Below are 20214 nucleotides of genomic sequence, written 5' to 3'. Positions count from 1 at the left end.
GAATCACGACCTGAGCCGGAAGCAGTCGCTTAACCCACTGAGCCAGCCAGGCGCCCAAGAAGGGAGTTTTTAAAGCGTCCTCTAGATTGAGGCACACGGGATAGTCTAGAATGGCAGGCGGGACTGAGTTCGGTGGAGGTGGCCGTCAGAAGTCAGAGTGTGGGGACTCGCATAGGAGGAGCGGTGAAGGAGCTCTGTGATGAGGCCCTTTTGTTACTCAGCACAGCAGGGTGCGCGCCGTTCGCCGCTGTCCCTCCCGAGCGCGGACGCGGTCCAGCACAGGTCACTAAAACACTGAAGGCAGGCGAGCAGGTATTTGTCCCGAAGGCAGACTTGGCCAAATTCCGGACTCGCCCCCCGGGTTCGAGATAGGATAGGATGAGACGCATGTGAAGCGGCGAGAAAGCGGAAGGGCTACAAGTCCCAGCTGATGCCCCAGACAGCGGCCGCAGAGCTGCAGCCGGGACCGCGGAGCCACCACCGCCAGCCACCAGGGCACGCGCGTCCCCCCGCGCGCAAGATGGCCTCGGCCCGCGCCCGAGTGGGTGTGGTTCCGGGGAGGCCCCGCCCCCAGAACGCTTCTCCAATGGGGGCCGCCCTCGTGTCCATGGCGACGGCGGCGGCGGCGGCTGCTGGCTCGCCGTACGAGGCGCCGCCGCCGCCGGGACCTCTGAGCTAGGAGCGAACCCCGGAAGGGGGGGGCGGGCTCCCCCTCGCGATCGGCCAGTCCTGTGGAACAAGGAGGCGGTCCCGGACGCCCAGCGACGCCCGGGAAGGAGCAGAAGCCGGGCGAAGGGTGGACATGAGCGACCACCTGAGTCCAGCCTCGGACCGCTAGGGGCGGACCCAGCAGCCCCCACCCCCTCCTCGGAATCTCGGGTGGGCAGTGTCCGCCAGGGGCTCCTCCTCAGCCAGCAGAGCCCAAGGGGTCTTAGCCATCAAGTGCCAGGGTGTACACATGGAGAAACTGAATCATGGGGACAGGGAAAGGGCCGGCTTAGACGACCTTTGGTTTTCAGCTCCATTTTAAAATCGAAGGTCCCCCAAGAGCCCAGCCATCCCCTCCTTCCCATTCAGGAATAAAAAAGTCATGATCACGGTCCCTGCCAGCTCTGTCCAGCTTCTGCGTGCACCCCAGCGTGTTGTATGGAGGGGTGATCTCGGATAATCAGGACTTGTCGGGGAAGCCAACATTCCAACATTTCACAGGCATCCCCTGCCCCCAATACCTACCAGGAAACCATCCCCTTCTGTAGTGGGATTGTTCTGTAGGGGCGGCAACGTTCCCCTGTAACACCATGAAGGAGATCCTTTGCGTGGACTCCCGCAGGCCTTCCTGGACCTGGAGGAAGGAAGCTCGGACACATATTTCACTCTCACCCCTCTCCCCTCAGAACCTAAGAGGATGGAGCCAAATACCTGTAAGACCAGCGAGTCGGAGGAAGACTACGTTGAGGAAGAGGAATCCGAGGAGGAGTGTGTTCAAGGAGAAGCTACCATCCCTTCTAACTCTCCTCAGCAGGAACTCTCAAAGGCTGACTATAAGGAATTTGGGGATGGAGTGTCCTTATCTATTGTAGCCAAGAAAATTCCAAAGAAAATCATAGCCCCAGCTGACTCAGATGACTTAGAAGTGGGGAGGAGAAAGAGAAGGCGGAAACGCAGGTAACAGACAGGTGCCTGGGTCCCCTCACCTGCCTGGCTGCAGAAGAGAGTCACCCCTTGGCGTCCCTTCAGCAGTTGCGGGGTGGGGGGGGTCTTCCCTTTAATCTGCAAAAGAGGACAGGCAGTACAGGAACATCGTTAACCTTTTGGTACTACAAAAACACAAAATTCAGAACCATTTGAGCTGGCTTGGTTTGCATTTTCAGCCCATTTCTATCATCCTGGTCTTCAAGTGGCTTTTAGAGACAATGAATTGCATTGTAGATGTGTCGGGTATCTGGAAGCCTCGGGTCTGTCTTTTATCCCACTCTGCCTGATTTCTACTATTCCTCCCTTCCAGACCCCTGGCCATCAACTTGACCAACTGCAAGTATGAGAGCGGTAAGCACCCAGCTCACTCACACACCACTGTCCATAAGAGGGCACCTGCAGCTTTCGCTCTGGGGATGGTCCCCAGTCAGGCTCCCAGCCCCTGCGTCTCGTTCAGCTGGCCTATAACCAGTACCGAGCTACCAGCAGCTGAGACATCACTGTTCTGGTTTGTCTTAGTGGTAGTGGGAATCCCGCTGTTATCTAGCAAGAAAAAGCGACTGAAGGTCACCATTGCTCTCCCCTTCCCAGATTTTACCGTAATTGACATGAGAACAGGTCAATATGGTTGTGGTCCCCTCCCCCAAGGAAGCCCTTGAGGGGGCTTGAGGAATTAAAAGAAAAAAATCACCAGCTAGGTCAGCTATCTTTTCATCTCCTCCCGTGCCCACTGCCATCTGGGCCAGGGGCCACCCCGTGTGGGAGGTGCCAGTGCGACCCCTCCGGAGGGTCGGCTCTGCAGGTCAGAAACCACCCCAGCTGAGAGAGAGAAGACTCACAGGATCAGAGAGCCAGGCTCTAGTTTTCTCTGTCACGGATTTTGGAAGGGCCCTGACAGCCTCATGAACTTGGAATTGTCACATGGCAATTAAGCTGCAGCACTGGAGGTAAGAGCCACCTCCGTCTTCAACCCACTCTCTGGCCAAGTCTGTTCCTTATCTGACCCAGCTACAACCCCCAGGCTTGCTGCCAGTGTCCCGGCTGGCACCACTGAAACCCCTCTCTCCACAGTGCGTCGGGCAGCCCAAATGTGTGGCCTGAAGGAGGTGGGGGAGGACGAGGAATGGACTGTGTACTGGACAGACTGCTCCGTCTCACTGGAACGAGTCATGGACATGAAGAGGTTTCAGGTACAACCTCCGGGCCCAAGAGCCTAAAAGGGGCCATGGTCCCTGAATGAGTCCTCTCCCCCTTCTGCTCGGGCAGCTGTGGCTGCCACCCTCTGTGACTGTCCCCCTGGGCAGAGCAGGAAAGGCCATGGCCAGGGCTTCTGCTCCCCAGGAAAAATTCTCTTGGGTTTCTGGAACTTCTATTATAGGAAGGAAGGATCTGCTGGGCACTATTTGCCTGGAGGCATCCGTGCCCACCTGGCGCCCTTGAGGGCAGGTGAGCCCACCTAAGGGGAAGGCAGCTTCAGTGCTCACAGCCAGGCGGGCCGAGTGATCGGCTTCTAAGCAGCTTAGCGGAGCATCGGCATCCACTGAGTCAGTGCGGGCTCCTGCACGGTAGCAAGGAAGTCAGGAAAGATGCGTCCACAAAAGATCATAGCCTCTTCGTGGCATTGTTGTTATCCTCTAATTGGGTCTTTTTTTTTTAAAGATTTTATTTTTTTTTAAAGATGATATTTATTTATCTGACAGAGAGAGAGATCACAAGTAGGCAGAGAGGCAGGCAGAGAGAGAGGAGGAAGCAGGCTCCCTGCTGAGCAGAGAGCCCTATTCGGGGCTCCATCCCAGGACCCTGAGATCAAGACCTGAGCTGAAGGCAGAGGCCCAATCCACCGAGACACCCAGGTGCCCCTTAAGATTTTATTTTTAAGTTAATCCCTATACTCAACATGGGGCTTGAACTCAGAACCCGGAAAGCAAGAGTCACACGCTCCACTGACTAAGCCGGACCTTTAATGGGGTCTTTGTGGTGGTTAGCAATTCCAGAATTTAGAATCGTCTGCAGGCTTAGTTTGAGGCGAAGCCAGGAAGGGAGTGGAGGAGATTGTAACTTGTTTTACAAGTCATGGGAGAAGAGCCTGAGAGAGAGAGAGAGAGAGAGAGAGAACTGGAAGTGCTTGAGGAGCCCCAAAGAAGGGTCAAGCAGGAAGCAGTTGGAAGACGAGCAAGGCAACATGAACAGCGTTCCTTGGGGTATTAAGCGCTTTTACACTCTTCCCTCATGAAATCCTCAAAACCAGCCCTGAGTGGCAGACACCCTTTTTGTTAAGCAGACACCAAGGCTCAGAAACACGAAGTTCCTGCAGCGGATGAGTGGTAAAGCCAGTGAGACAGCCCAGAACCAACGCGAGATGCTGCCTCCTGGCTCTGAGGTTCCAGCAGGCACCTTGGCAACGCCATATCCTGGGGGTGGCGCGGCAGGGCATTCCTGGGACTGCTCGACTTCCTTTGATCTTTTGGAAAAGGGTTTCTCATTTGCTGGTGCTCCCATGCACCAATTCTTACAGGACGCATCTCCAGTGGTCTGGGGGATGTTATAAGGCAGCTAGAAGGCCCAGAGTCCTGGTGAATCCTTCTTGCTGCCCCTCATTTCCCAACCTCAGTGTGGACTTGTGTTTTGGGAGAGGCCAAGGAGGAGGTTCTCACTTGCTTTAGGGAACCTTCCTTTTCTCCCTTAGGGTATTGGGTACAGGGATTACCCCCACTGTGACCTTTTTTTTTAAGGTTTTATTTATTTGAGAGAGAGAGAGAGCACATAAGCAGGGGGGAGGAGCAGAGGGAGAGGGAGACTCAGCAGACTCCCTGCTGAGTGGGGAACCTGACACAGGGCTCAATCCCAGGACCCGAGATTATGACGTGAGCTGAAGGCAGATGCTTAACCAACTTAGACACCTAGGTGCACCCCACCACACTTAAGAGAGAGAGAAAGAAAGAGAGTGCATGCATGTGCTTGGGGGTAAGGGTGAGGAGCAGAGGGAGAGTGAAAGAATCTTAAGCAGCCTCCACACCCAGCACGGAGCCCAATGAGGGGCTCAATCTCAGCACCCTGAGATCATGACCTGAGCTGAAATCAAGTCAGACACCTAACTGACTGAGCCACCCAAGCACCTCATCCACCGTGACTTCTACCTTGACCTTCCCAGTCCTCCCGGCATGCCCAAGGCCCCAGGGACCGCTGCTTACTCGGCTGGTGGGGTTCGTTAACCAACTGACTCTGTTTCAGAAAATCAACCACTTTCCTGGCATGACCGAAATCTGCCGCAAAGATCTGCTGGCTCGGAACCTCAACCGCATGCAGAAACTCTATCCTACCGAGTACAACATCTTCCCCCGCACCTGGTGTCTCCCTGCAGAGTGAGTGAGCCCCCCACTGCCCAGGCTCATGTCCTCCGGGAGGAAAGGTTTCACCATCTCAGTTCCCTCCAGACTGTGGCCTTGTGACCTAGAAAGTCTCAAGGGTTGAGAGTTTCAGCTGGTCTAAGAAAAGAAGGTCTGAGACAGACGCTCCAGGAAGAGCATGGACGGGAGCAGAGCTCCATGGGGCCTGGCTCAGCTGTGATGCACAGAACCCTTCTTTTTTTTTTTTTTTAAAGATTTTATTTATTTATTTGATGGACAGAGATCACAAGAAGGCAGAGAGGCAGGCAGAGAGAGAGAGAGGAGGAAGCAGGCTCCCCGCTGGGCAGAGAGCCCAATGTGGGGCTCGATCCCAGCACCCTGGGACCATGACCTGAGCCGAAGGCAGAGGCTTTAACCCACTGAGCCACCCAGGCGCCCCGCACAGAACCCCTTCTGACCTGCCTCTCTCTGCATGTAGCTTTGGGGACTTCCAGTCCTATGGCCGTCAGCGAAAAACCCGCACCTATATCTGCAAACCGGACAGCGGCTGCCAGGGACGGGGCATCTTCATCACCCGAAACCCCCGGGAGATCAAGCCGGGAGAGCATATGATCTGCCAGCAATACATCTCCAAGGTGAAGGGTGCCTCGGGACCACCGGGGCCCTCCCCGAGCCCTGGGTGCCTCGTCTCTCCCAGTGCCAGAGAGGAAGCCGGCCTGCCCATTAGCTCCTCCCCTTCCTGCTGCTTCCCCTCACCTCGGAGGCAGGCCAGAGCCAGGCTTCAGAGGAACCCTTTCTGGGTCTCAGTCTGAGTTTTCCCACTTCTTAAATGTGTGATCTTGGGCCATTTCTAACGCTTTCTGTGCCTTAGTTTCTTCATCGGTTGAATGGGAATGATAACAGTAACTATTTTATGCTTCATACAGTTACTGTGAAAATTAAATGAGGTATTCTGATTTGAAACGCTTACAACAGTGCATGGGATAGAACGAGCACCTCAAAGGTTTTCTTCCCTGGTGGGTGTGCGTGCTTTCAGCCCTTCCTCATTGACGGCTTCAAGTTTGATATGCGGATCTATGTCCTGATCACGTCCTGCGACCCTCTTCGGATCTTCATGTATGAGGAGGGCCTGGCCCGCTTTGCCACTATGCCCTACGTGGAGCCCAGCCACAGCAACCTGGTAAGGGGCCAGCTGGCAGTCCTGGGGGGGGGGGCAGAGCGGCGCCCTCCTCTCCTGAGGTTCCATGGAGAAACCAAGTAGAGAGGCTTGTCATTGTCACCCGTGAACCCTGGCACCTGACTGGGAGGAGAGCATCTGGTGGGTGGTGAGTGCTACGAGGTCCTTCCTGGAGGAGCCTGGCCTGCCCCTTTCCCCAGGAGCTTACAGAACTGTTCGTAGGTGAAGACGGACGGGAGATGAGCTGTCCTGGGGAGGGATGGGTGATCAAAAGGCAATGAAGGGCTAGAGACAGGGTGCTGGAGGGAAGCCGTCTGAGCCACGGGGCCGCTCTCTTCCCAGGATGACGTCTGCATGCACCTGACCAACTACGCTATCAACAAACACAATGAGAATTTTGTCCGGGATGATGCTATGGGCAGTAAAAGGTACTCCCTAATTCTGATGGCTCTCAGGTTACGGTCTCAGCAGCCCAAAAGCTGAGTCAGCTCTTGGGAGGCCAAATGCTCAGGAAAACCATCTTTACAGACCCCTGTCCTGTGCCTGACCTCTAAGTGCGGCCCCACCCCCCACCCTGATCAGTAAGCCCCGCTCCACGCTCCCATGCAGGCACCCAGAAGTAGGGGTAGTGGTAGGGACCATCCTGCCTGTAGGCCAGACCCACTGGTGTAGAAATGGGTGGTCCTCTGAGCACTGGGCCTCGCAGGAAGCTGTCCACGCTCAACGCCTGGCTGCGAGAACACGGCTACGACCCCGGAGAGCTGTGGGGGGACATCGAGGACATCATCATCAAAACCATCATCTCAGCCCATTCTGTTCTTCGCCACAACTACCGAACCTGTTTTCCCCAATATCTGAGCGGAGGTACATGTGCTTGTTTTGAGATCCTCGGTTTTGACATCTTGCTGGACCACAGGCTGAAGCCCTGGCTGCTGGAGGTGAGGAATGTCTTTTGGGCTTTGCAGAACCAAGGTCCAGGGGCCGCCCTGAACGGGATGCCTGGCACATACGTGCAGAGAATGGGGGATGTGGTGGCCCTGGGGTGGGGATGTAAGATCTCTCCGCTTTTCACCTGCTGAGTCAAATCTGAGTGTGGTCTGGCCACCGGTCCAGGATTTGGATCCCAAGTGTTCCTCATGTAATCTTTGTCTTTAGGGGCACTGTATCTATAGAATCAGGCTGTCTGGGTATCAGAGGGATCTCCGTGGCACAGTCCTGTGGACTTGGGAGTCAAAAACACCCAGCCTCCTTGGCTGAGGCCTCTGTGGGAGGGATGTCTTTTTTTTTTTTTAAGATTTTATTTATTTATTTGGCAGACAGAGATCACAAGTAGGCAGAGAGGCAGGCAGAGAGAGAGAGGAGGAAGCAGGCTCCCTGCTGAGCAGAGAGCCCAACTTGGGGCTCAATCCCAGCACCCTGGGATCATGACCGGAGCCGAAGGCAGAGGCTTTAACCCACCGAGCCACCCAGGCGCCCCAGGAGGGATGTCTTGACTATACCCTCAGTCAGGTCTCCAGGAGACCACTCCTATTTCGGTGGTCTGGGAACAGGGTGGATCATGACTCCTCCTGGCAGGTAAACCACTCTCCAAGCTTCACCACTGACTCCCGCCTCGATCGAGAAGTGAAGGATGCACTTCTCTGCGATGCCATGACCCTTGTCAACCTCCGAGGCTGTGACAAAAGGAAGGTGATGGAGGAGGACAAGCGTCGAGTCAAGGAGCGGCTTTTCCAGTACCACCAGCAGCCACGGGAAGTGAGGTGCTCCAGGTGTCTGAGCTGTCTTGTTACCACTGGCCTGGGCGTACGAGTGCTTCTTTAGGTGGGGAAGGTGGTCTAGGGCTGACAGACTACAAAGAATAACTTTTTTCTGCAGAGATAATATGTTACATATCACAGACAATATGTTCAAAATTCAAAAGATACTGTGAATAATCTCTTAATTCTTCTCCAGCTACTGTATTCCCCCAGACAAGCCAATCTCTGTTCCTTGGGTCATGTGTGTACTTGGATAAATATTTAATGCATACATACCTACACACACACACACACACACACACACACACACACACACACATTGTTCTCCTCCCTTTACCCAGACAATAATGTAACTTTCACATTCTCTGTCCCATGCTTAGCAGTGTCATTTGGAGCTATTTCCTGTTAGCACATAAGGAGCTTTATGTGGTCTGATGAGCTGTTTCTTCTTGCTTTTGTTTTTGTTTTTAAACAAAGCTCCTCTAGAAAGTTTATAATGAAACAGAAAACAGTCTAGTCATTCCATAATAAGGGATTGTTGAAATCAGTCTTTTTCACCCACTGTTGCTTTCATTATAAGATGGGTTACAAACATGGCGATTTGTGGCTGATACTAAATTATAATGTTAATAATACATACGAATGGAGTAGGTTTAGAATTATTCCCGTAACAACATCACTCTTCACCACCTGCATTGCAATAGGCAGGGCCAGTGTGTATTTGATCTGTCATGACATCCTGAGGGCCTGGAACACGACATAGGCACTCAAATGTGTGAACGGAGGGAAGTAGAACTATAAATACAGTGGGTATTCCCACAGTGGGACTGCACACATGACTGTAGGAATCGTGTCCTTCAGTGAGGGAAAGGGCTGAAAACTACTGGACTTATTTTTTTTTAAAGATTTTATTTATTTGACAGACAGAGATCACAAGTAGGCAGAGAGACAGGCAGAGAGAGAGGAGGAAGCAGGCTCCCCGCTGAGCAGAGAGCCCGATGCCGGGCTCGATCCCAGGACCCCGGGATCACGATCTGAGCCAAAGGCAGAGGCTTTAACCCACTGAGCCACCCAGGCACCCCAACTACTGGACTTACTAAGCAAACGTACAGCAGGGCCTGGCCGGCTCAGTGGGTGGAGTGTGTGACTCTTGTTCTCAGGGTTTTGAGTTCGAGCCTCAGACTGCGTGTAGAGATTACTTAAAAATAAAACCTTGGGTGCCTGGGGGGCTCAGTCAGTTAAGCATCTGCCTTCGGCTCAGGTCATGATCCCAGAGCCCAGAATGGAGCCCCACATCGGGCTCCCTGCTCGTTGGGAAGCCTGCTTCTCCCACTTCCCCTAACCGTGTTCCTGCTCTTGTTATCCCTCTGTCAAATAAATAAAAACTTTAAAAAAATAGAATCTTGGGAACCTGGGTGGGTCAGTGGGTTAAAGCCTCTGCTTTCGGCTCAGGTCATGATCCCAGGGTCCTGGGATCGAGTCCCGCATCGGGCTCTCTGCTAAGCAGGGAGTCTGCTTCCTCCTCTCTCTCTGCCTGCCTCTCTGCCTACTTGTGATCTCTGTCTGTCAAATAAAGAAAAAAAATCTTTAAAAAAAATAGAATCTTTAAAAAATAAGAAACAAGAGTACAATCATAGAATCACTTGACTACTAGGAAGCCATTTGAAAATGTTGCTGTATGATCCCATTTTTGTCTGAAAGAAGAAAGGAAGGGAGGATTAAAGAAAGAGCAAGGTAGTTAGGCGCAAAGCTAGGATTCAGACTCCGGGGTCCTGCCTGAGTCCATGCTCATAACCAATATGCTAATTGCACAGTAAGACTACGGGACGTTTGATCTTTTTGTGCTTCTGTATTTTCTGTCATTAACACAGATTACAATCAGAAACCCAAAAGATGGTGTTAACTTGGGAATGCTAGCGTATGAGGGGACCCCTTTGCACTTAAGATGAAAACCAGATTTCTGGAGCACCCGGATGGCTCAGTCATTAAGCGTCTGCCTTCAGCTCAGGTCATGATCCTAGTATCCTGGGATCGAGCCCTGCATCGAGCTCCGCATCAGGCTCCCTGCCCAGCAGGAAGCCTGCTTCTCCCTCTCCCACTCCCCCTGCTTGTGTTCCCTCTCTCGCTGTGTCTCTCTCTGTCAAATAAATAAAATCTTCAAAGAAAGAAAAAAAGAAAGAAAGGAAGAAAGAAAGAAAGAGTGAGGAAGGAAGGAAGGAAGGAAGGAAGGAAATCAGATTTCTGGAAGTCAAGCCTCTATTTTCATGGCTACACACAGGTGGGATTGGCCAGATGGCCTTGGCAGCTTTCCCTACGTGGGCCACTGACAGAAAGGCCGTGAAGCTAGCAGGAGATCCTCCAAGCTTTGGCTAGCCTTCCTTCCCCCACTGCACATTCTCACGGTCCTCCTGACTCACTCTGAGCCTGGTTTCCATAGGCGAGAACAAATTGAGTCATCCCATGCTGCAATACTGGACCAGGAACGCTATGAGGATTCCCACCTCGGGGGATACCGGCGGATCTACCCTGGGCCCGACACGGACAAGTACGCACCTTTCTTCAAGCACAATGGCTCCCTCTTCCAGGAGACTGCTGCTTCCAAGGCCAGAGAGGAGTGTGCCAGGTACTTGGCCTTGCATTCTCCTCTGTCCGCTTGGGTGGAGTTGTCCTGAAGCTGAATTGCTCCCCAGCAGGGCAGGGAGGAAACCGGACACTTGAGCAAAGAGGAATGGGGTCCTATGTCCTATCAGACTCTCAGTGACTCCGTTTCCATTTAGCGGGCTTCCCGTCTTCCTCCTCGTTCTTCTCCTGTCAATCCCCGCAACAGATCGTAACTCCCCACTCTCCCATACCCTGTCCCCCTCACCCTGCTTCTCCCCGGTACAATTTCTCCAGTGTCTGAAGCTGCTGTGTCTTGTCAGGCAGCAGCTGGAAGAGATCCGCCTTAAGCAGGAACAGCAGGAGAACTCGGGCAGTAAGAGGCGAAAGGAAAACAGGGACCAGAACCAGGGTGAATCCGCGGGGGAGAAGAGCCGATCCAGGGCCGGGCTCCGGGGACTTTCCACCCACTTGGCTTACAGGAACCGGACCCGGGAGAAAGAGGTGTCAGGGGTTTGGTAGCTCTTGCCTTTCTGCAGGAGATGGGTTGCGACTCCTAGAGAAGGGAATCTTTGCTGTCCTCTCCTCCTCTTGTATAAGGGAGTGAGGAGTTCCTAATGAGTACATTGGATCTGACCTGGTGGACCAGGAGGTGAGAGAATGGATAGCAAAGGGCACCTTCCACTAGGGTCAGGGAAGGGAACGGGGCAGGGCGGTGGGGGTGGAGTGGGAAGGAGTCCCCCAGCCATGATGGCATGGGACACCCCCTTGGAGATCTTGCACTCATCTCTCATGTACCTTACAGCTGCTGCCCGCGCGCCTCGATACCATGCATCCTCAAGAGATTGTGGAAGAGGAGGAGCTCGAGCGCATGAAGGCTCTGCTCCAGAGGGAGAATCTCATCCGAAGCCTGGGTATTGTAGAGCAGCTCACCCGCATGCTGCACCCCAGCCGCCAGGGCCAGAAAAAACTTCATGAGTACCTGGTGAGGGTCCCTACGCAGCATCTCACGGAACGCGGGAAAATGGGCTGCAGCAGCATACGGTGGTGGTCACAGCACAGGCGGCTAATGTGATGGTATCTGGCGCGCAGCCCGGGAGAGCAGAGTATGCTGGGTGTTGGGAAAGGGTCTCTTGGTTCCTTCTGCATTTGTTCCCCAGCTCCCTTGTTTGTGGTAATGACGTCTGGCCCAGTGCAGCTCCCACCCTTCTCCTAAGAGAGCTGTTCTCTATGTTCCAGTCTTGCAATAACCCCAAACTCATGACTGACAAAGAACAAGGCCACCACCCTCGGTGGCTTCCGTGTAACCTCTCCCTAGCACTGCCAGTACCACGGCTCTAACGGGTGATAAGTAAACAGACTTGGGCCAACAGAACAGCTGCCGCATTCACTATTCCCTGGGCTAGCAGCAAGCCTGCTGAGTCCTCAGTTTTGGCTGGGCCCCAAAGGAGTTAATGGGTTAAATAGTGGCCACAGCCTAGAAGAGATGTTTCAGTCACCTATCTTCTCACACCGCTCCATCCAGCCTCAAAAGAAATGTAAGGGGCTGCTCTTCTCCTCCAGCCTAGATGCCACCAGGACGGGCTGTGCAGTCAGGAACTGCAATCTGTGAGTCTGGTCCCACTGGTCCTCCTGAGAAGGGCCGCCAAAGAGCAGGGCCCTCCTCATTTCCTGCATCCAGTTCGGGCCCACGAATTGGTCCCCAGGATCTTAGGGCCACTGCCAGCCATGAATGCTGCAATTCCACATCATTCCTGGTGCCACCTACAGCCCAAGAACTTCAGCTGGATGGGAGATCCAGCAGCCATCAGCCCCTGTTCATTGTCAATGAAGACACCTGGAAGGCGCTATTTTTCCAGTGCCCGAGTCAGGCTCACTAGCCGTAAGTATACAATACCAGCTTTGGTCACTCTGACTTGGGTAAATTCCCAGTAGCAAACATTACAGCTGGGATGTTCCCAAAATATAACACGACACCTCCACCAGTGTGGGAGTGGGACAGGTAGTGGATCCTGGTAGAAATGGCAGAAGTACAGCCCCAGCACTTAACAAACCTAACCGGGAAACCGACAAGTAAACACACAATTACAATGCAGCCTGGTATAGATGCTGGAGGGGAGCATGGGATGCTGTTCCTCTGTGTTGGTAACGGGGCAACAGGTGGTAAAGAGGTGAGGAACCTCCTGTGAATACCAACTCAGGGGACCCATGTTTCCACTGCAGAAGGCCAAGCCAACAGAAGGCTAGAAGCCATAAACAGAGCCCTGGCAGGATCAGTATCATCCTCTTTAACCCCAAAGCAAGGCTATCTTCTGCAGCCAGAAAGAGTGGAAAGTGGCTCATGGACTGATTGTGCCTGCCCTCCTCGGTAGCCTTTGAACACAGAGCACCCAAAGCCCGTGATCTCACTCTCTGCCCTGCCTCTGCACCCCTGATGCTGCAGACCACTGCCCTCCTCGACCTCAGCCACCACTGGTTAACGCAGGATGCAAGCCCAGCACTCAACCTCTCCTGGAGAGGCCCCTCGGGTTTCCAAAGGGGCGGAGGGCCTTCAATCTTTGCTAAATGAAAGACTGTCACCAAGCTTCAGTTTGAAAAGCCCTGGCCAGGAACCCTGTTTGCACAAGGCAAAAACACAAAGACATCAAGAATTCCTCAATACCCTAAGATTATTTTCAGATCCGTAAAGACTAAAAGATGAAGAGGAGCCAGGGTCGGCCACGTACTCATCCCCGCCCTTCAAACCTTAGCCTGGATTTATTGCTAGGTGATGGGTCTGAACCCCGGGTGCGGCCCGGGGCTGCAGGTCATCCTGGCGACAAGAAGCCCCTTTCCCAGAGGAGCCGGGTGCCCAAGGCAGGGATCTGTGGCCATCAGAGGACCACCGAGGGGACGCCTTTAACGCCGTCGTGGCGGAGACAGGCTGGCCTGGGCAGCCGTTGGGGTGGAGGGGCGGCTCTTGGCAAATGAATCCGTCTTTTTATTAAAGTTTATGGCGTTTTGCAGGAGCGTCCTCTACGTCATTCTGGCCCTTGCATTTCAGGCTCAATACTCTCCACATTCACAGCCGGGAAGGGTGGGCAGCGCGGGGTTTCAAGTCCCGTCTCCCAGTCCTCGGCCGGAAGCGGGAGAGACTTGCGACCATCCCTGCTTCCGGCCCGCCCGTGCACTTCCGCCCCCGCCCCTAGACTTCCGGTACTGCGCGTTTCCGGCTGCTGAAGACTTGTTGTCGACATGGCGGTTACTCTGGGCGTCTTGCTGGGCGTGCGTGTTCGTGCTGCTGTCGCTCGCTGTGGGTTCGCGACCCGGGGGGTGGCAGACCCCGGCTCTCTCGGCCGCGAGCCGGACCCCGATTCCGACTGGGAGCCGGAGGAGAGGGAGCTGCAGGAGGTGGAGAGGTACCGGCTCCTTCCTGGGCCCTCAGCCTGCAGCGGGGCTTCGCGCCTCTGCGCTCCAGGCCGCGCCCGCTAGGAGCCGGGCGTGGTGCCTCCGCATCCGCCGCAGCTCTTGTTTCTTACCCGTTGTCAGGGGCGCAGGGGCGGGCGTGCGGCGCCTTTGGGACCACAGCTTTCTTCACCAGTGACGCGTTTCATCACCCGTTTAGAAAGTTCGGCATGCTTCCGGGCTGTGTTAGCTATTAGATTTCTGGGGAGGTGTATGGAGCAGGTTTGAGCCAACACACATGGCCTGGTTGCCCTTGCAAACAAAGAGAAGAGGGCTGGGCTCTTTGTGATGTAGTCCGAGGCTCTTCAGCCACCCATTTTGCTCCCACGCATGGCTTCTGCCATTGGTTCTCTCCCCCAGCACCCTGAAACGGCAGAAAAAAGCCGCCCGGTTCCAGAAAATTCGGAGGCAAATGGAGGCTCCGGGTGCTCCGCCCAGGACCCTGACGTGGAAAGCCATGGAACAGATCCGGTAAGACTCACTGCAGTTGGGATCAGCTGTGACGAGAAGTGATGAATACGGGGGCCTAGAACGTTATTTTTATATTTTACTTTTTTATTAAGATTTCTCAACGACAGAATAGTATAACGAATTTCCCTAAGCTCGTCATCTAAATTACCAGTTCTTAACATTAGTACACAGTTGGTTCGTTTTTGCTGACATTTTAAAAGAGTAGGCTGGAAGACATCACATCGTTTAACCTCAGAATCATAGATCGTGACGTTTTTAAGGTCAGGGATGGGGGCTTCCCTGGTTACGTAGGTTTTTCTGAAGAGAAAATCTGTATCTTAAAATTTTTAATTTTAAATTTAAATTTAAATTTTGAATAGACAGTACCTTACATAAGTCTCAAAATTAGAACATTGTAATGTGATCTATACATTGAAAAGTTTTAAGGTAGACATTTTATTTGACAGACAGAAATCACAAGTAGGCAGAGAGAGAGGAAGGGAAGCAGGCTGCTGGCTGAGCAGAGAGTCTGATGTGGGGCTCGATCCCCGGACGCTGGGATCATGACCTGAGCTGAAGGCAGAGGCTTTAACCCACTGAGCCACCCAGGCGCCCCTATACATTGAAAAGTTTTAATCCCGGGATGGCCTCCCAGGGTCCTGGGGTCAAACCCCACATGGGGCTCCTTGCCCAGTGGGGAGCCTGCTTCTCCCCTGCCTGCCATTCCCCCTGCTTGTGCTTGCTCTCTCTCTCTCTCCCCCCACCTCGTTCTGTGTGTCAAATAAATAAATACAGTCTTAAAAAATAGTTTTAATCCCAGCCAGTCTCCCATGGAACTATTTTGTGCCTTTTTCCAGGTGTCCTTATGCAAATAGGAGTATGAATATAGATTTTTATATTCATTTCTTTAATCACAAACAGAATGCTGTAAATACTGTTCTACGTTTTTCCTTTCGCACATATTTCTTTTCTTTTTCTTTTTTCCAGATAATCTGTACACCCAACACAGGGCTCAAACTCATAACCCCAAGGTCAGGAGTAGCATGCACGACTGATTGAGCCAGGCAGGAACCCCTTTTCAGATATTTCATAGACCTTTCCACTTAAGAACAGAAAGCTCTTTTTTGGAGAAATCCTAGTAAATCATAACCTTTTTTTTTTTTTTTTTTAAAGTAATCTCTGTGCCCAGTCTGGGGCTCAGAAGCATGACCCTGAGATCAAGAGTTGCATGCTTTACTGACTAAGCCAGCCAGGAGCCCCAGTAATTCATAATTTAGTTAACTAGTCTTTCATGATGTGTATGTGGGTTGTTTGCATTGACTTGCTGTCGCAGATCGTGCTCTACTGAATATACACAGCCTTCACATACCAGGCAGGTATATTTGTTGTACATTCCCAGAAGTAGAGTTGATAGGTACAACGGCAAGTGGGTTTGTGTTTTGATGAATATTGCCAAGTAGGCTTCCATATGTTCTCTGTGCTTTCCCATTCCTGTTAGAATGACTCTGAAGGTGACACTTCGAAGAAAGGGGACTGTAGAGCAAGGAGATTTTGTGGGCCTATGGCACCTCTCATGTCATCCTCCTCTCCCCTCTTGAACAGCAGCTTTCCCATATCTTCCTGTCACATCCTTTTCTGTGGTTAACAGCAATCCTTTTACTTTATTTTTTTTATTATTTGTTTTTAAAGATTTTATTCATTTATTTGACAGAGATCACAAGTAGGCAGAGAGGCAGACAGAGGGGGAAGCAGGCTCCCTGCTAAGCAGAGAGCCTGATGCGGGGCTCGATCCCAGGACCCTGAGATCATGACCTGAGCCAAAGGCTGAGGCTTTAACCCACTGAGCCACCCAGGTGCCCCTAAGATTTTATTTATTTTTTTATTTTTTATTTTTTTAAAGATTTTTATTTATTTATTTGACAGAGATCACAAGTAGGCAGAGAGACAGGCAGAGAGAGGAGGAAGCAGGCTCCCTGCTGAGCAGAGAGCCCGATGTGGGGCTCGATCCCAGGACCCGGGGATCATGACCCGAGCCGAAGGCAGAGGCTTTAACCCACTGAGCCACCCAGGCGCCCCTAAGATTTTATTTTTAAGTAGTCTCTTACCCAGTGTGGGGATTGAACTTGCAACCCTACTGAGCCACCCAGGTGCCACTATCCTTTTACTTTAAAGAAAAAACTGACCATTAGTTAAGATCCCTTTAGAGCTTCTTGGACTTCCTCTTTACTTCCAGTTCTCAGTGTTTACAAACTAGGGGAAACGGTGGCCCTTTACTTGTCTGGGACCAGTGCCTCTGCACTAGGTCATAGTTGTACCTAATTCCTCAGAGACCTCCATCTGTCAGCTTTAGGTTCTCCCTCATCATTTTGTTCCCAGCTCGCTCTCCCTGGCTGCCTGTCCTTGTTTGGTCACAACAGTGAAACCATTGTCCACAAATCTTATCGGTGACTTCCTCACTGCTAGGGATTCCTGACACTCTGGTCTCTTGCCTCTCATATTTCTGCAGCATTTGATCTTGTAGTGTATTTTCTTGAACTTCTCGTCTCCTTTAACTCAAGGTACTGCTCACTTCTATTTATTTCTAGGGCTGCTTATTTATTTATTTATTTATTTATTTGACAGAGATCACAAGTAGGCAGAGAGGCAGGCAGAGAGAGAGAGGGAAGCAGGCTCCCTGCTGAGCAGAGAGCCCCATGTGGGGCTTGACCAGGACCCTGGGACCACGACCCAAGCAGAAGGCAGAGGCTTAACCCACTGAGCCATCCAGGTGCCCCTAGGGCTGCTTTTCTCACTTTCCTTCCTGGGTTTCCCTCATTCCTCCTGTATCTTAAATACTGCTGTTTTTTAGAAGTGTGTCCTTGGTCATTTTATCTCCACCTACTTCAGTCATGTGGTTTCAACCACCCCTGCTCTTCACTTACGACTTCCAAATCTGTCATCTCCAGTCTATGGTTTTCTTCTAACCTGTATATATTCAACCATGCCTTAGACCGTATTCCTTTGGACGTCACACGGGTTTTTCAAACTCAACATAATAAAATAGCGAACTCAGAGTAACAAAATTTATCATTGTTCCCTGTTCACATCATTTTGTTCCTGCTGTCACTCTACTCCTGAATGGTCCCACCAGTCACTCAAGCTGAAAGCCTGATTCTGCCTACGTCTACCCCCGATATTTAGTCCTTACCAAGTTCTACCATTTGGCCTTCTATAACAGTTCTCAACTCTCTTCCTTTTTCTGGTTTCTTTGCAACTGCCACGGTTCAGACTGCCTGGATTTCCAGGACAGGCTCTTGACTGATTTTTCTGTCTTTAGTCCTACCACTGAAAACTAGCCCTGGATTGACCTTCAAAATGAAAAGCTCCTTGTGGCATTCATTCCACTGCTTAAAATCCTTCTTGTACCTGCACATGGTTTGCCATAGCTTGCGTGTCCCAAATTGCAGTTCTGCTATTTTTTAATACACCCACTTAAAAATAAAAGTCCTTCCTTGGTTCACTGTTGCTTTGGGTTAAACTCCATAAGCGTGACGTGATCTTGTTCCTGTCCTCACTGTTAGACGAGTAACAATGGTGATGGACTGCTCTGCATTTTACATGCTCTCTCTGTCATCAGGACCTTTGGTCTCTTCCCCTCTGCCAGCTTAGTCCTCTTCACCCTTCAGACCAGCTATAGGTGGACTTCTGAGGCAATTCCCAAGCCACCACAGGTGTTGTGATAGCCTGTCCCTGTTCTCCCAGGTGCTCTGACAGCATCCTCCGCTAGAATTTATCATTGTGGTGTTGCATGTGTTAGTATGCGTCTTCACTACCAGACTGTATGTTCTTTGAAGGGAAGGACAGTCTTCGTGCATCCCCAGGATCTGCCTGGGGCCTGGTGCACAGTAGGAGTTTAGTTGATGGAAATAAAGTGACTTAGGAGTGGTGGGGTGTTGGTGTCAGCACACAGGAATGGAACACAGCCGTTCAGTGTACAAGATAGAGGCCATGTTTGCTGTTTTTCCAAGCCCTTTTTTTTTTTCCACGTAGGTATCACTAGTATTGTCAGTTAGCTACTTTGATAGCGGACTGCTTCACAACTTGAAAAAACCTGCTCCTTTTTCCCTTAGGTATTTACATAAAGAATTTGCAGAGTCCTGGTCAGTTCCTAGATTAGCTGAAGGCTTTGGTGTCAGCACTGATGTGATCCGAAGGGTTTTAAAAAGCAAGTTTGTACCCACATTGGAGCAGAAACTGAAGCAGGATCAAAAAGTCCTTAAGAAAGCTGGACTTGCGCACTCACTCCAGCAGCTCCCCGGCTCTGGGGACACCTTGAAGTCGCTCTCTGCGAGCCACTCTGGATCAGGCTCTTTGCTGATGCCAAGGGGTGAATCCTCATTCAGAGGCTGGGGTCAGAGCACAGCTTTGCACCTGATAGACTCAAACACTCACGGTACAAATACACCACGGAGACAGAAGGGAGGGAATCAAGGAATCCAGGTCCCGGAGGAGGAACACTCCGTGCCTGTTGCAGCAGCCCTAGGTCATCGGCGAGAGCTGCAGAAGTCCTCCACCAGCGACGGTGCGGGCAAGAGAGGAACTGATGGTTATGGATTGCCAAGCGACACGCTGGGAGATCTGAAGACAGAGGAGCCGGGTGGCCAGAACTTCAGCAGCAAAGTTGTCCAGAGGGGGCGAGAGTTCTTCGATAGCAACGGGAACTTCCTGTACAGAATCTGAGCTGGAGCGTGGCTTGTGGAGGTGCCAAGCGAAACACAGCTGGGACAGTCTGTCTGGAGCCGCCTGGACTTCTGTGTGTGGATTCTCCACCTTGGGGTAGCAGGAAATGATGAGCCTGGAAGGTGGGAGGAAAGAGCCGGTCAGATTTGAATCTGACGAAAGCCAGTGAACTTCGCAGGGCAGATGTATATGGCAGGGCAGGGTTAATGACCGCCAGGTACATTCTGGTGTCCTGGAGCACTGCTCCTGTCTGACCCACGTGGATCCGCATGCTCCCCCTTCCTGCTGGGGCTCTGTGTGTTGAAACCAGCCCATGTTGCGTGTGTTGTTAGGCCTCTCTGTGATACTTGCAGTATGTGTTTGGGGAAGACTGCAACATTTGCCTTCTGACCTCACTCACTTTTTGAATAATGAACACTGATAGTTTGGGAACTGCTTAGTCCAATTGTTTTCATTATATGCAAAAATAAAGTAAAATGTAGCTTTTGTGTTGATTGGTGCTCTCTGCTGTGGGAGGGTTTATGTGTGAATCTGGAGAGGGATGGAGGGAAAGAGGCAAAAGGTCCCTTGTCCTTAAACACTGGGAGAGAGGGGTGCCTGGGTGGCTCAGTGGGTTAAGCCTCTGCCTTCAGCTCAGGTCATGATCTCGGGGTCCTGGGATCGAGCCTCGTGTCGGCTTCTCTGCTCAGTGGGGAGCCTGCTCCCCCCCCCCGCCCCCGCCTGCCTCTCTGCCTACTTGTGATCTCTGTCTGTCAAATAAATAAATAAAAGCTTTAAAAAAAAAAAATACTGGGAGAGAGATGGAGTCTGAGGAGTTCCCAGCAAAGGGCCCTGTGCAGTTCACCCTGCTTAGTCATAGGCTTTGACAGCCAAAAATGGGGACATTAGTCCTTCACTGATCACCTCGTGTAAAGCGGCTCTTCTTTCCTTCAGTTGCTGGGGCTTTGAAAGAGATTGAGTATGGGGATTGACCCCCCCCCCCCAAAAAAAAGCAGGCAAAGTCTTTACGGCCTTAACATAATCTCTG

General features: G+C 52.0%; 2 protein-coding genes across 2 annotated transcripts; both read left to right on the top strand.

The window, feature by feature from the left end:
* Positions 1 to 1405: 1405 nt before the first annotated feature.
* TTLL13 (tubulin tyrosine ligase like 13) lies at positions 1406 to 13546 on the top strand (the record flags this gene model as incomplete). Its single annotated transcript, XM_080808152.1, is given in 15 exon segments — positions 1406 to 1665; positions 2006 to 2046; positions 2767 to 2885; positions 4927 to 5057; positions 5521 to 5677; positions 6079 to 6222; positions 6562 to 6647; positions 6926 to 7157; positions 7795 to 7979; positions 10414 to 10599; positions 10898 to 11078; positions 11380 to 11559; positions 12345 to 12456; positions 12798 to 12926; positions 12929 to 13546. Coding segments are annotated over 15 exon segments (2358 nt in total). The 3' UTR covers positions 13144 to 13546.
* A 248-nt stretch (positions 13547 to 13794) lies between these two features.
* NGRN (neugrin, neurite outgrowth associated) lies at positions 13795 to 19962 on the top strand. Its single transcript, XM_080808657.1, has 3 exons — positions 13795 to 13972; positions 14379 to 14489; positions 18578 to 19962. Exons 1-3 carry the CDS (start codon positions 13809 to 13811, stop codon positions 19185 to 19187), a joined length of 885 nt encoding a protein of 294 aa, XP_080664783.1. The 5' UTR covers positions 13795 to 13808; the 3' UTR covers positions 19188 to 19962.
* Positions 19963 to 20214: the final 252 nt, after the last annotated feature.

The sequence above is a fragment of the Martes martes genome, assembly GCF_963455335.1.
Source record: "Martes martes genome assembly, chromosome: 7".
In the NCBI taxonomy this organism is placed as follows: domain Eukaryota; kingdom Metazoa; phylum Chordata; class Mammalia; order Carnivora; family Mustelidae; genus Martes; species Martes martes.
This window is presented reverse-complemented; position numbering and strand designations above follow the sequence as displayed.